At 39.4% G+C, this 15781-nt stretch overlaps 1 protein-coding gene across 1 annotated transcript in view; it reads right to left on the reverse strand.

Moving 5' to 3' along the window:
- The window catches only part of LOC118339940 (interleukin-1 receptor accessory protein-like 1), a 231794-nt gene that overhangs the window by 118710 nt on the left and 97303 nt on the right, over positions 1 to 15781 (reverse strand). Inside the window, exons 4-5 of the mRNA XM_035677765.1 lie at positions 9269 to 9455; positions 6632 to 6785 (exon numbers count right to left, since the gene is read on the reverse strand). Coding sequence (XP_035533658.1) covers positions 6632 to 6785; positions 9269 to 9455 — 341 coding nt within the window. The remainder of the gene's footprint in view (positions 1 to 6631; positions 6786 to 9268; positions 9456 to 15781) is intronic.

The following is a 15781-nucleotide window of genomic DNA, read 5'->3' on the forward strand; positions in this document are numbered from 1 at the left end:
GTGAAGATCACAATGCTACGTCAAGGTTATGACATACAAGCAAACGTGAATTTAAATCAACCAAGCACGGAAACCCACCAAGTATCTCTGTGTATTTCTTATAAGCCACAAATATAAATCTATTGGCTACAGCACAAAAACAAAAGACGACATTTTTAGCAAGTTAAACATGCCTTGTTGTAATGAATAACTCTCCCTCTTGAAGTCGAAATGCACCATCAGCCACAGCAGGAGGCAGACTCACAGCAGACTTGCAGAATAATGACAAGCTTCATTGTTATAAGTAGTTCTTCTAATAAACTGACAAAATATCAAAGGTAATGAAATAAAGATGCAAAAATTGATAAACTTCATCAAATGAATTGATTGACTGATTACAAAGATTCACAAGAAAAGAAAGGATTACTTTCTGAATCCACTCACTGCATCATCTTCTCTCTTCCACCGGCACCTTGGCCAGATTAATCATCTTCCATCAATTAAAGGAGCAATTATATTCCAACCTCCTTCATATGCTAATGAGTCAACTCAGGGATGGGACAGGAAATTGGTAATGGCCACCAAATGATGCTGGCAGGAGATATACTTTGCAGAATAGAGGTGTGAGAGAGGCGGTAGTGTCATATTGTGCCGAGGAGGTAAACTGTTTATTAGGATTAACAAGGCTCTGTTAGCATTTTAGTGTCCACCAAATGTGTTCATACTGTGCATGATTTAATACTGGATATTTGGAGTTCTACTGCTGGTTTCTACTGCTTGTGCCACAAGCTGTTCCTCTCACTACTGCCACCACAACAAATGCCATTTTTAAACTAAAGTCGTTTAGCTGCTCCTGGAGAACAATAGATGCATACATTATAGACAAGATGTCCCAGGTCAGGATGCACAAAACAATGATTCCGATGTTGAAAAGAAAGCAAACAAAAGTTTACCCTAGGACCTCTGATGCCCATATTGGAGGGACTTATGGTCGTGAGAAGCTATTTTTTTTTCATAATTTAAATTTGTCATCTTGCTAACACAGCATGGTAAGCTAGCACCAAAGCCCTGGTGTAAAGACTAGTTAACATGCTGAAATAGAGGAGTAGAACAGGAAGTAGTACTAAAAGTAAGGAGCTGCACAGTAAAATTTTAGCTAAATCATGCTGCTGGGTCATTAAAACCACTTCTAGTTTAATTCTAGATATATGTTTATATATAAAAATCAACACATTGTGGGCACATGGGCAATCTTCCCAAATATCCTATTTACACTAGGTATTAACATACTATATCTGGATACACTCTCTGGATAATGACATCTGATCATCAGCTTTTAAATGGGCTATTAATATGTTGTAACTGGATCCCAATATGCAAATTAAAAGTGTAAGAAGTGCAAACATGTTGAAATGCATCTCAAAAATACATTCCATTTATCCTGATAACTAAATGCACTGATTATATTAGTGATTACAAGCATTACAAGCATTACAAGCAGTAGTGTGCACCCTTTCTTCTTTATTGCATTTAGCTAACAATTGGTTTGTAAATTTGTCCTGTCGTGTTCCTAAAAACTCAATGTGAAAGCCACAAATAGTCTTGTTCTCTACTTAAAATTCATGTTCTAAACTTGTACTGCACCTTTGTATTCTTTATTGTCTACATTTGCAGAAAATAGCCTCTAGCTTACAAATGCACGGCAGAAAACACATATCAAGGGAAAGGTTCCCATCATTCAAGAGCAGTGGCTGAGCTGAGGAAGCAAAATTGTTTCTTTTCATTTCCAACCAGTCAAGTCGCTGTGCAATAATATTCAGTGGTAAGCAAGACACTGAAATAGAATGGTGTTATCCAGCAAGAAACCACTGTTCACTCGAGAGATTGATTTTTAATGTGCTAGACTGAAAGACCGTTGAAAAGAGCGTCACAATGAGAATCACTTTAAGCCACAAAACTATCTTACAGAAGATCAGGCTTAAAGACATGAAAATGTCAGGTGAATGCATCAGGCGAGATATTTTCATGATTGTTTGCACCCCTCTCAGGCTTTTTTGGCTATTTACATACTCATGCTGGATGCCCTTCCCTTCCCTTCCCCAAGCCAAGCACACCTCATTGCGTGCTGGTTCAAAATAAGAAAAGCAGGTTAATAGCATCAGTCCCAGCTCATTTGCTACACTGACAGTCTTTTTACACAGCAATGTTGCTGCTCCCCTGTATATCTATTTCATCACCGCTCCTTTATTCTGCAGTGTTTAATCTAAGACATCAAACGGTACAACCTTACAAAGAAGTCATAAAACCCCAAATTTCATTTAAAAATGAATGTCGCTTCCAATTACCTAGCAAGGGAGCTCATTATGATTTTAGCGGTGCTCATTATAATCAAATGGAATCTGACCTTTCGTCCCATTGCACTGCTGTGAGAGGGCCTGTAGGCTGTTGATAGAGGGGGGAGTGACAAGGGTTTTGATGGTGGACTGGAATTATCTGTGGGAGGTTGATGATAATATTACATAAGAGTCATGTATACTTATTCCAGATAAGAAAAAGAATAGTATGCAGATGGAAAGGTCAGGTCTGAACCACAGATTTCTGCAGGAATGATGACAATGTAATGTAACAATGTGTGGCCCTTTTCAGATTCAGATCTGTTTCCATTGACTGTTCTCCACCTTCTCTGGGGACAAGTTCCTGGAACTAAAGTTTTGCACTGCTCAGGGGGTGATGAAAGTTCCAGGTACTGTCAGGGGTTATCGTCACTGTTGCAAATTGTGATTGATTAGATGTGCCATCACATCACAAGAATGACTATAACAAACACAATTTAATAAACAGCATTTTACCACTGTCTCTGTATCGACTAGGACAACCAATACTTCAACAGAGAATGCTTGCTGAACAATCAAAGATGCCCAGGATCTTATCCGTCTTATTCCTTTTCTCATTGTTCAGCAAAAACGGGGATACAACACACAGCCACACAGTGCAGGGAAATATTTAAGAGAGATAAGAGAAAAATAAAGAATATGTTATATATAAACTATAAATCAAATGTATAAAATAAAATTGATAACAATATAACAATAACATTGTTATGTGTCACACAACTGCTTACAGTACTCGCCTCCCACAGTTTGCATTTCCAATTAAATATATCCAGAATTTCCAGATTTGCAAAACACAGTGGAAATGCAATGACAAACCCTGAAGCCTCTGGTTAGGGGTTGTTAGGTACCTAAAGAAATTACTGAGAATTACAATATGTAGTATACTCTACTGTATTTAATGGCTCACTTTTAAAAATTGCCTTTTTTCTCTTAGTTGGTGGCAATGTTTTTGTTTCAATTGGTTTCAACTGCATACTTCTCATTGGCCTAGATGGGTATATGATGGGGATAAATGGCTGAACAACTGAACCCTAGAATGCTTGTTATCATGATTAATTGTAAAAAATTAGACCAACTTGAGTGTTTTGCACACACAAGTAATGAATATTAGGGGTAAACCCCATTGGTCTGTATTTTCAGCAACACGGATGCCACTGAATGATCATAGAAATATTATAGAAATGTTGTAGTAATACTAGAGGCAGCAGTGAGTCTCTATGATCCTCTTGCTGTTCCGTGATGTTGCTGCTTGTCACTTAGATCACAAAGGTGACACTACTCTAGAGTATACATAAAATAGTATAGAATTCTGTATTTTTATAGTATATAGTTTAGAGAATATTGTAGATCCAAGAAATTGACTGAGGGATGTGCCTGAGAGAAAAAGGCACAATTACAAATCCATCTGCAACTTCAGCACCATGGACAGCGCCATGGATTTATCAATACACAGTAGACAGCACAGTTAGGCTACTGAGGTTTCAAAGCCACGGTTGCAGCCATAGATTCTAACTCGCACAAACCTCAGTCAGTTAAAGGATCAATGAGCCGAACAGATTTAACTAAACAACCCCTCAACCACAGTGCACTCTCTGGGGATAAAGAGGGGTGATGGCAGGTTAACAAGGGGGATGGTATCCCCCCCTCACATCACCCACTGATTACAACTGGCGGGGGAAGCATAGTCAATATGAAATCAGTGGATCTATAAAAGTTAGTGTCATACATTTTGACAGGGTCATCATTAATTGTTGACATGAACATTCAACGTGGTTAGGACAAATGAGTGATTCAACCCAGGTCATTAAGCTTCCGCATTTGCTTGTCTAAACACCGTACACAGTTTTTTTCGGAGGAAAAAATCTCCTCCCTTACAGGACGTGATGTGTTTCATGTGTACTGCGGCAGTAGCAGCAGACAAAAGTAGAAGGTAGATCAAAAGAACTGGGTAGTTAGCATGATCAGTACAGCCACCGTGGCTGCACAAAAGAAAACACCACGTACAAAAACTCAAAACTTCTTCAATCGAAAGCAGAAAATAAATAAATAAATCCAAAACTCTGAGGGAAGCAATTCTGCCTAAAAGGAAAGCAACCAAGCCAAAAGCAGACACTGGTATTGCTCTCCAAAGATAAAAACCCCTCCAAGTTCAGAAAGAACAATGAAAACTTTCATTACACTTTGTTACCTCGAGGCAAAACTGTAACTTACAGTAAAAGTCAATTTTGTGTCAAACTATTTATTTGCATCTCTGCATCCTAAAATCTACATACAAGTATATCAATATAGTATTGCACCACTATGTAACCTCCTACTATTTTATTGCATTATTTTCAAGTTCCATTTTCTCTACAAAATTTAAAGTAAATTACCAGAGTGGAATTCTGCCAAAATAAAAGCAATCACTTCCTTTTCTTTCACAAAGACTGACTTTAATATCGGTCCATCCATTTTTTGTACTGCTTAGGGGTTGAGAGGGCTAGAGTCTATCCCAGCATGCATTAGGCAAGAGACAGACTCGTGGACAGGTTGCCAGTCTATTAAAAGGCTAAAAAAAGAGACGCATTCACATCTACAGGCAGGCTGGATGTGGGAGACAACCCACACAGACACAGGTGGGAGAGTATATTTCTTTCTAAAAAAATCATAAATGTCCCTTCTACTGCCATTGCCAATCATCAATCATCTTTTGCCACATGTTTTGAAATGCTGAATGTCTCCAAAGTAGATGGAGAGATTAGGACTATTCCCCCAGGATGACATTTTGAGGCTGGCGAGAAAATGATTTATGACTTTGCTCGGCCTTCACTGGAGTCTGTCTTTGTGTCTTTAAAGGGACTATAAAGTGTAATCAGGTAGCAGTTAACAGTAAACACTATGTCTGACCCTCACACCCACAGTGAAGGATGGCAGCTGCACTGAAACGTAACAACTCCTCTATCCATCCAAAACCTCTTCACTTCTCTGTTTTGTTTCAGTCTGCGTCATCCTGCATTTGTTTCTATCCTTGCAGACGTGAGCCACCGCAGAAAATGTGAGCCGAGCCAAATGAGTCACAGAGAGGAGGAGCTGTTGTCGTGTGAAATCCTCCGAAGCACACGAACACTTTAAAAAACGTGAGCTCTACTTTTAAATGAACATTTTATAACGGAGCAGATCCTTATTATAGGATCTTTTTAAATGGGCCCTGGTGCTATTATTATTTCTCTGATGATTCACTATGTTCAAAGCTTGATATAGAAAACTCTAACACAACAGCATAATACATTAAATAGTTTAAACATACTACAAGGAGTTTTAAAATGGTTATGAATGTGACCCACATAAACCAACAAGACCATCAGCAAGAAGATTGGTTATTTCTATATGGTCATTCTTTATGGCTGCCACCGGCTCAGATTCAGTTGGATTCCCCTTGAAATCAATGAAAACACTACCACTTTTGTCCACAGGGGCTGCAAGAATCAACACATAAGTTCCTTGTAGAGGCTATAACTAATGCTATTAAAAAAAAAAAAAAATTAAGTCAATATTAGCTCTGTGTTGCTGTTTATTGATCACAAGAAGCATTTGGACATCAGTCGTAATACAAACTAGAATTAATTATAATCAGATAAACTAAAAAAAAACAAACAGAAGTGTGTAATTAAGTTTTACATTTTGGGCTCTCCCTATCCACAGTTGTGTGTGCGAACCTTGGCAGTGACAGTGTCAGTGGCAAGCAATCTGTCACCCACTTTAGGTTCAGGCTTAAATATTTCAACAGCCTTAAGAAAAAGTGCTGAATTGGCTCTGTGTGAATTCCACTACTTAGCAATTAAAGCAGCCCAGAAGTCACAGAGACAGCGACGCAACACTTTGGCAAAAGGTGCAGGGATCAGCTTTAAAAAGCTTAATTTTTAAACAACAACAACAACCTGAAGCCACATTTTGTTTGCCAACTCACAGCGGAAGAAACGCAATGTGTAGAAAACAATCACCAGACACTGTGCACAAAGGCATGTTCAGTGATAATCCAATGAGGATAGTCTTTTGTGGAAACACTTTTTTTTAAAATGCATTAAATATAAATGTATATTGAGGCTTTCAGTGTACAGTTACTGACATTCCTTTTTGCTGTCGCAAGCACTGCAGCAGTTCAAGCTCTCTGTACAGCTTTCAGTAAATGCCACTGTTTCAAACTTTCAACAAAAGTGAGCAGCCATGATTCTGCAATCAAAGAATTTGCAGCATTGAAGAAAAGTAGAAATTTTCTTTACCTGTGACGGACAGCTCAGTAGTCCTCCGTACCACAAAGTTCCCAAACTGTAATTCGCAGGTGTAATTCCCAATGTCATCTTCACGTACTTCCTTGATTGACAGAATATCCCTCCTCCTTTCTATGGTTTGTCTCCATTGCTTTGGCTTGCATTCCTTTATTTAAAATACAGAAAGAGACCATGGGGACACAGCATGTTAGACTAAAGTAAATACACTGTGTCACTGTTGGTGTTCAAGTGTAACTAATGTTTAAAATCAGCAGGAAACAGGCTTTTACTTCTAGGCCCCTAATCATTACAAACAGAGAAGAGACTTTTTGTTTTGTCATATTTTTAAGCATATTGGATGAAAACAGGTTAAATCCACTGAGGGCTCTTTTGGAACTGTCATAAACAACTTCGCCAGTTTTCCACACTGTTATAGTAGAGAGACCTCATATCAACACAAACCTTCTCTAACTATGCCAGAATTAGTTTGGTGCTGGCCAGAATCTGAAACTGTTTCAAACAGTGATTTATCAGATTGAATGGTTGTGCAATAATCATTCTGGATTAGGTTGGAACGGCTATTTGTAATTCCATTTTTGAGTTTATGTGTTAAATCGTTAGTGGCCTAACTGCTTGCTAGTTTCACAGTAGTGATTTGCTAAATTAGGTAGCATGACAACATCCCGCATAAGACTCATTTCAAATGAAAGGAGTAGGAGAGCAGGCATCTTGAATTGTCAACAGCTGTGATACGGTCGCTTATAAGTTGATCCTATCAAATACTGTGTGGTGTGTGGTGGACCATTATTTTCTAATCTTATAAGGCATGTCTGGATTCAAGTGTGTGTAAAAGTTGTCTTTATGTGTGTGATGAGTGCAATTTCATCAATTAAGCACTACGTTAGTTCAAGCAGAACTCTCAAGTCAAGCTTGCATCAGCTGACTGTTGTTTCCTTCTTGTTTCAGCATCTGTGGCTCAGTGATACACCAGCAGATCAGTTATCAGCTGGCTAGTAACAGTAAATTACACTCAAACAGGTGTAATCTAAAGTCACTTTTACTCTGCTGATATCCTCAGAGCAACATGTCAACCACTTCTTAACTGTTAAGGCTTTTAGTGTGTTCATATAGTCTGTTTATAGCTATGTTTGAATTATGTACATTTCATGTGTCCAAAAAAATATTTTCTTTATTTTTCTACTGCAGTAAATCATTTTCAAGTAATAAAATCTAGTTTTCTGACATGCACCCTCCCAAAATGGCAGCTGTGTAACAGTAGCCAATCAGAATGCACACAGATAACTTGCTGCTTCCTTGACCTGGCCTAGACAACTGGACTTGACTGACAACCTTTTCATCCAACAGAGCTCATATTAGGCTTTGCAACGATGGCATGTCTGATCGGCTGGTTTGTACACTGCCCTGGAACTTTCATTCATAAACAGAGCACCTTTAGAATACAAACAGGAGTTATTAGTGATTTCAAGAGTGTATTTTTCTTATATTCTTATATTCAGTGTAAACCATTAACCATATTTCTGCGATGTTAGCATGAAAACTTATTAAGTATTAAATATAGATATTTAAATTCATGTGGAAATAGGCTGCTATTTTTCTTATTGGAAACTTTGACATCTTTGGATAAAAAGACTGATGGCACTGTAGGTGATAACTTGGGAGGTATACGTTTTAGATATATTTTAGTGTTTAGTGTTAAATACTTGGAAGACAACTGCCGATAAGTTGTATAAACTTCAAGTGAAGACTGTCAAAAGTTACAAAAAGATTAAAACATTGCACAGTTTAATTTAAACGTTAGCCTACACTTCCACCAGTACTCAGGGGACACCACACAATACACAGCAATCTCAGGTTTAACATGGGTTGAAGACTCTTATTCTATATTTCTACAGCATACTGTCATGCAGGTGGTAAAGTGAGTATGGACGTCCAGAAACAGCCGAGGCTTTTCAGATTTTGGGCCACAGAACACCTGAGGCAAAGGAAAATGGGACACTGTGGGTTTGGTTTTCGAACTGTGGTCCAAGAAAGACCTCCCAGAATTCAATCAGCCCCCACTGACAAAGCGAGAGCCAATAACTGGAGGGTGTGGAGCCCACAGTCATTATCTGCTATTTTAATTTGATTCAGTGGGAAACCAAAGAAGCATTGTGGCCACTTAATCCAGCACACATTCACGTTTGATGAATTGGCCCCCGAGCTTCATCTAACAGCTTTGTCAAAGTGGCCTGTCGGACACGGGAGGTCTTACTGGGTCAGTTACACTGTGGGCGTCGCAACTCTGCTTGAGGAGGAAGAAAAAGTTTAAAACAGAAAGATGTGTACATATAAAGCGAATAGGTTTATTTTTGTCGGTTAATTATTTATTTTTAGTTTCACAAGTCAGAGAGAAGATGATATTTAAAGCTAATTAGATCTGAATATAGCTGACCTTAACTAGGTTATTCAAATAAATGAAAGGACTTCCTGTGATGACACTTTTTAATTTTAATTGAAAGGTCCTATTTCTAATAATGTGCATGATGGGTTTCTTTCTTTAGACTACATCTTGCACCTCTCCATTAAAAAGAAAAAGGGGAAAAAAATTAAATCAGTGTGCAAACAGCAAATAAAAATAGCGTATCTTACCTTGTACCACACAATCTCAGGCTCAACTCCCGGCTGTATATAATCCTCAATGCCTGGGCAGGTGATTTCTTTGCTTTTGCTTAGTTCTGCCTTCTCAAAGAACCTCATTTTGGAGTTGTAGCAGAGGTCTGTGTCATTCTCCGCCACTGTGAGAGACATGGACACCTTCATGCAGTATGTGGAGTTCCTGCAAAAATACAAAGTTAATGAATCAGTCAAAGAAATAAATGAGTTTGTATCATATTGAAGTCTTGCCAGATGGAGCAAAGAAAAGCTGCCAGCAGTCCATCTCTGGATTCACATAAATTCAGTCAAAATCTCCACAAGGCTCATTCATTAGATTCCATGTGAATCACTAAATGCAGCAGAGGGACATAAGTCGAAAGAAACCTTCCTGAGGAAAGCAATTAATCATTTTCACAACTTGTAAATTCTTTTAGGAGAAAACTTTCCTTTAATGCTGAATGTTGAATCATCATCTCCATCATCATGACTCTTAATCTGGTTCATACAATGTTTTTTCATCCATTCAGATATGAATACCAGTAATTCCCGATGAGCCCACCTCTCTAAACTATTAATGGACAACTAAAAGTGTGAGTGTTTGTATATATATATATATATACGGTATACATGTGTATATGGGGCAGGGACATGGGCGGTAATATGGAGCGACAGCTCCGAATGTCAACAGCACTTGAAGATTGATTGAGCCTTTTGTTTTCACGTGTTAAGCAGATACAGTTCGAGCTAGCAGAAAATTACTTGCTACAATTGATGTGCTCTAACTGCTCAGGTCATACACATAAAGAAGAGAATTTATAATGCAATGGAGAAGGGGCGTAAAATGCAAGATAACTTGTAATGTTTGGAGACTACATGCTTGCCTGGGCTCACAGATACTGGTGAATATTCATCCACGGTGGAATAAACATTTCATTTTACTGCTTGGTATCGCAGTATACCTTCAGTGAATTTGTGCTGCCACGGACGCTTGTCTCGTAAATACTAGACCAATGTGGGTTGAACGTTTTCATGTGTATATGCAGAACCTTCAGATCTACTCCTGCCCAGGAGAGCAATGCTCCACAGACACTGAAAGGGAGGAAAATATACAGCTGCTAAACATTTACAGCTAGCCTGTTTGGGTCATTAATGGAACAGCGATTTTGAGTATGGATCTGCTGCTTGAGTAATTCTTAACAGAACATGGGAATCAATGTGTTTATTGATTCACTGGGAATGTTGTGCTATTTGAAGGAGGGGAAAAAAAGCAAAGGTCCTTGATGATCAATGAATTGAATAGGAGCACCTTTCTTTGCCCAAACTGGCTAATAAGACTGTCACAATTGACAAGTACTCTGGCTTGACTGCAGCAAATCCCTCCTGGTTAAAAGACCAAACAAATTGGCAGTGTTTAGGAAAATCTCATTGCTAATTTTCCAACTAAAGCTGGTTACACAAATTGAGCTGAACCAACAAACAATTACAAACATGTTAAATCCTTACATAATTGCGCAGCATTAACTGCCTCGTGGATTAGCACAACACACACTGGTCTTCACTACAGTGACGGCAAACAATCCCTCGCCCTTCGAACTGGCCAGCACCGCACACTCCGCTTACAGTAAATGTGCCATTTTCATGAAGCCCGGATGCAAATGTGACATGATGTGGAGATTATCCCAGACAACTTCTACCAGATGGACACCTGTGCAAATGAGATCCCACGGGTGCGCTCTCTTCCCTGTTAAATATTCTGGGCAGCACTGATAAACTCGGCCGCTGGAAGAGAGAGAGAGAGAGAATTGTGTCATCTGCTCCGCATGAGTGATCGATGGTGTGGGCCAACACATTGTCCTACGATGTCTTTCCAACATTTCACATCCATCACGGTGCCTTTTGAGTCTGAAGAGCCAGGTGATCTTTTGACTATTCACTCAGCAGGTGTAATATTCATGAAGCCTATCCAAAGAACTAAGCAGGAAAATGATCCGACGCTCCAGAGAGTGGGACTTATTCTACGTGCCGAGCATTCAACACTCGTGGAACCCTCTCCGTACTGCACAAACAGTGATAACAAGCTAGGTGATACCATGGCATTAATGGGCGAGAGTGTCTGTCAAAGGTGTCAAACTGAAGGGGATATGCAATGTCGTGGCAATGATAGATAGCATCCTGCATACATCAACTGAGAGAAGAGCCAGGCTGACAGCTACTGTATACAGCTGGAGGGCAGGCAGAGGACTTGAGCTGCAATACGCAGCAAATGCAGTGAAATTATGTGCAATGGTCAGTTAGGAGTTAAGCGGTCTGCTGAAAGGATTATGACTGGCATACTGTGGAAAAACACAGCATTTCTACTTACTGCAACACGCTCATGGGATTCAGCATTGCTTAAAATTGGTGGTTAATTTATAGATTTAGGTTTGCCGCCATTGCTACTTTCAGAGCTGGATCTCTCCTAACCAAAACCATCCACCATCTAATATGTGTTTTTTTTAAATGTTTTATTTTATTGACTGCCAATGAATCTACCCCACCAGCAGATGAAACCAGATGGAACTTGCCCTTTAACTCGGCAACTGTTCTCTCTGATATTAAATAATAGGAAGCAGAATTGATTTGAAATTCTCCGGAGAATCCATGGCACCTGGGGGGAAATTAATGAACTAACTTAATGAATCTCTTAATTAAAATAACTCCTCTCTAATAGAAATTGGATGATGAAATAATTGCTGATTACTCATTACAGCATACTTTCAACTAACAATAACGTTCTCTGAGAATTGTCGCCGCGTGAAGCACGTATCACAAGGCTAGAAGTTCAGAGGTTGATTGAAGGTTACCTCGGCATAATATCATTACTGGGCAGAGAAGTAAACCCAACACAGATATTAACCCTTTACAGATTTAATATAGAATGATGATCTATGCTTAACATAATTAGCATTTCAAAATGGATGAGGTTCCTCTTATTACATATGTCATGTAACACAAGTTATTTGGTAAGTATTCTAAATGGCTTTGGTTCTCATTGTCTCCTACCAAAACTTACAATAACTTTTGAATGTCATGTGTACAAGAGACATGCAATAGCTGGAAATATACTGTAAAATTAAACCTATATATGTGCCTATTTTCAGAAGAGTGTCATTGTTAATAAGGAAACATCCTAACTTTCTCATCGGCATCCAGAAGAAGGTTAAATGGTGTCTCCATCCAACTAGGCACATCCTCAATCACTGAAGCTCTTATAAAACGTCATTGAAATAATCTTACTGTGATCAGGGCATCAGGCTGAGATGTTGCTAACATCTGCCAAATCATTACCGTGTCCCTCAGCAGCACACTGAATGTGTATACATTTGTATGTGTGCCTACAGTATACAGCATTGTAGCTAAGCAAATTCTAAATGTTTCAAAGGCTTAAATTGAGCATCAACTAAAATAAAAAAAGCCCAACTGACTTCAACTCCCAACGCACTTGCAGAGGGACTAACCTTTGTGATCATTACCAAACAGAACAAATCTGCATCATGCCCTACATGGAAGCATCTGAATTTGTTTCTCAGATCATTTATTCGTGTTTTTCCTTTAATTTGTCACCCAATGACCACATACATACGTCCATCCTGTAAATTGTTTCCATTCTTTTGCATCAGGTGTCACTTTGTACCAGTCTATAGCAAAAGCCAAAGGGAGGTACTAAAGGGAATCACAACAACAGGGGCAAGTATTCGAGTGACATCACTTGTACTATCTATCTTGTTGCCACTTGCGTCAGCATGTACCTGAGATCGGATTTGAATGTCAACCAAGCCTACGTCAGGATGTAGAGGGCAGATGTAAAACCGGTCAAGCTCTTTCCTGACAGAGCACATACGCAGCAGTTAATGCAGCCTGGCATGATTGGATGCGCCACATCCCTTTAGAGACAGATATAACAATGGCTCTAGACAGGCAGAAAAAAGTCTGGTTAACATCAAATAGTGGCTGAGAGCAGGACAAACTCCAAAAATTGGAGGTCAGAAAAGTTCTCTTGATACTGATCTAGAGACTGACATTAGTCTTTGGACACAGGTGGAAACTTACAGCATATGAGCATTACATCAGTCCCCGTAGTCTTGTACTACCTTCGCTGTCCACCAAGCCACCATGAACCTAGACTGAGATAGGGCCGGCCCAGTTATCCTAAATCAGTATTTTACGGTGCCTGCATTATTTATGGCCAGAGCGAAGGTCATAGTGAGCAGTGGGAAGACTGGGCCTCCTACCTGTAGCGCCCGCTCATAACTCACCTGTCAACTCTTGCACCAAGCCCGGGATGATTAAGCACCCCGGCTCTCCAAATCTGACTGTGGGCCAACTTGCTCCTACTTAGCCTCTGTCTAAGAGTGTGGCACTTGTCTGCCATGCTGGAACAATCGACTCCTGCCTCAATTATAATCCATCCACCTCTTCTCTCTCTCTCTCTCTCCCCCTCTCTCTGTTTGTGGTTTGTTTTTGTCCCCTGCCTCCGCCCGCCCTTTTCTCGTCTTGTAGTACACAATTTCTCAGGGAGGAACACACACCTCTGCGGATAATTTAGTTTTGCCACGCTGTGAGAAACAAATGCCTGCACCTGTCTACACACATACATACGACCACTCACCTACAAACACTACATAAAGATAGACAAGCAGTATCTCTGCAGTGTACCATATGTAATCCTGACAAGATCAACTACAAAGATAGAATAGCCCCCACAGAACTTCATATGCAATTGATAATAAAACTCGGTTCATATTGTACAGAGTTAGCAGGGACAGCAGGGTCATTTCATTTCCTTTCTTTTTTTAAGAAAAGATTAAGAAATTGAGTCACAACTTTAAAAATATTCTTTTAATGTGCAGCAAACAGAAAATATTTTCTTCCAGATGGTTCAAAGAGCGAGGATTCTGAAAATACCTTCAAAACAGAAGTAAGTGTTTTTTAACAATGTGGGTTTTTCAAAGGTCTGCGGGTTAATTTTTCAGGAAAACAGATGCTGAGCTTTGTGATTTGAATGTAATGGTAATACACAAGAGGCATAAATCAGGACTAACGCTAATGTAGACTTTAAAGGCACAAGCTAAATTGTTATTTTTTATTTTAATTGCAATGGTTGGGAACCAATAAAGACCCCCTACAATCCCTTGCAGGACCCCACAGAGTCCCCAAACCCCACATTTAAAACTACTGCTCTAAATATAAACAATGCAGTGCATATACAGCCGCAAAAGCAATCATCTCATCCCAAGTCTGAGAATTCCTCCAAGCCTCCCCTTGAGTTGTGTGTCTCAAAGTGACAGCAGCACTTCTTGTGTGCAAGCGCATTATTCAGTCATTTCCTAGTCGATGCCTTCAGGGAACTCATTTTCCATTCCACGTCACCCTCAACTCATCGTTATGCTAGCAACCTGATTTCATAACAAGCATAAACAATTTGTCTCCATTGTATTCTCTTCTAACTCTGTCATGACCTTATTCATTGGTCCCTAGGCCATCTGGGAGTAATGTATGAGCAGCCATACTGCTATGCATATCAAATACAAACCGGCTCATACTGGCAATACCACTAAAGGAATGGGATGTTGCACTAAGGGTATGGGCTGTATAGGTGAAACAATGTAAACCAGTTGGGAGTTGCTCCTCACATGAGAGGTCAAATCTCTTTGGGAGATGTGAGCCAGAAAGGTTCCCTGCAACTGGCCAAAAAGTGAGTCACAGGGTCAAACAGCTTTCCAGACTCTTGCATCCTTTTTCACATGTAGTGTTAGGCAAGTCAATCAACAGCTGCCTCAGCTTCAGTGACTGTATGCAGCACTCCAGACATCCCATCCTCATAGTGAAGAGTTCATACATCCTCCAACACTGCACAAAACCAGTCGATACCTGAATGTGGCTTTACCAGCTTTAACTAGCCCACTAAGATTTTATTTTAGAGCATTTTTTGGGGAAAACAGCTGCCTGCTGTGGCCGAAAACGTCGCTATGAGAGCGGTGAGATTGAAGCAAAACTGTTACGTTGCAGTCGGACAACAAAAACAGTGAGCTGCAGATTCAGGTGGTCATTTTCTGTGTTTTTATCACTATGGATCCCTTTCACACTGACAATATGATGTCAGATTGTCATTTGATATATTGTTAAAAAAATATTGATTCTAGCCATAAAGGGTAGCATTTATTTTTTCGCAGACTGTCAATGATTATGTATTCATGTCTTAAGGCTGTGTGAAAAGGTTGTTAAAAGCATTAGGAGACAATCTATGTCTATTCATTTTGACTGCAAAGATTTTTGATTATAGGGGCAAAACTTATTTAGGTTAGAAAGGTGTGTGAAATTTTGTTGGGAGAAGTTGTTTATCTTATACACAGTGCAGAAGGTTTATTCCCTGTGGAATCTAAATAATAAATACATTTGCTTTTAAAAGAAAATGCTCTTTTTACAAAAGCAATAGTTATAGTTCCTTGTCAAATGCTTGACAATATA

This window comes from Morone saxatilis, unplaced genomic scaffold (assembly GCF_004916995.1).
Source record: "Morone saxatilis isolate NCDOM2014 unplaced genomic scaffold, NCSU_SB_2.0 Contig6, whole genome shotgun sequence".
NCBI classification, from domain to species: Eukaryota; Metazoa; Chordata; class Actinopteri; family Moronidae; genus Morone; species Morone saxatilis.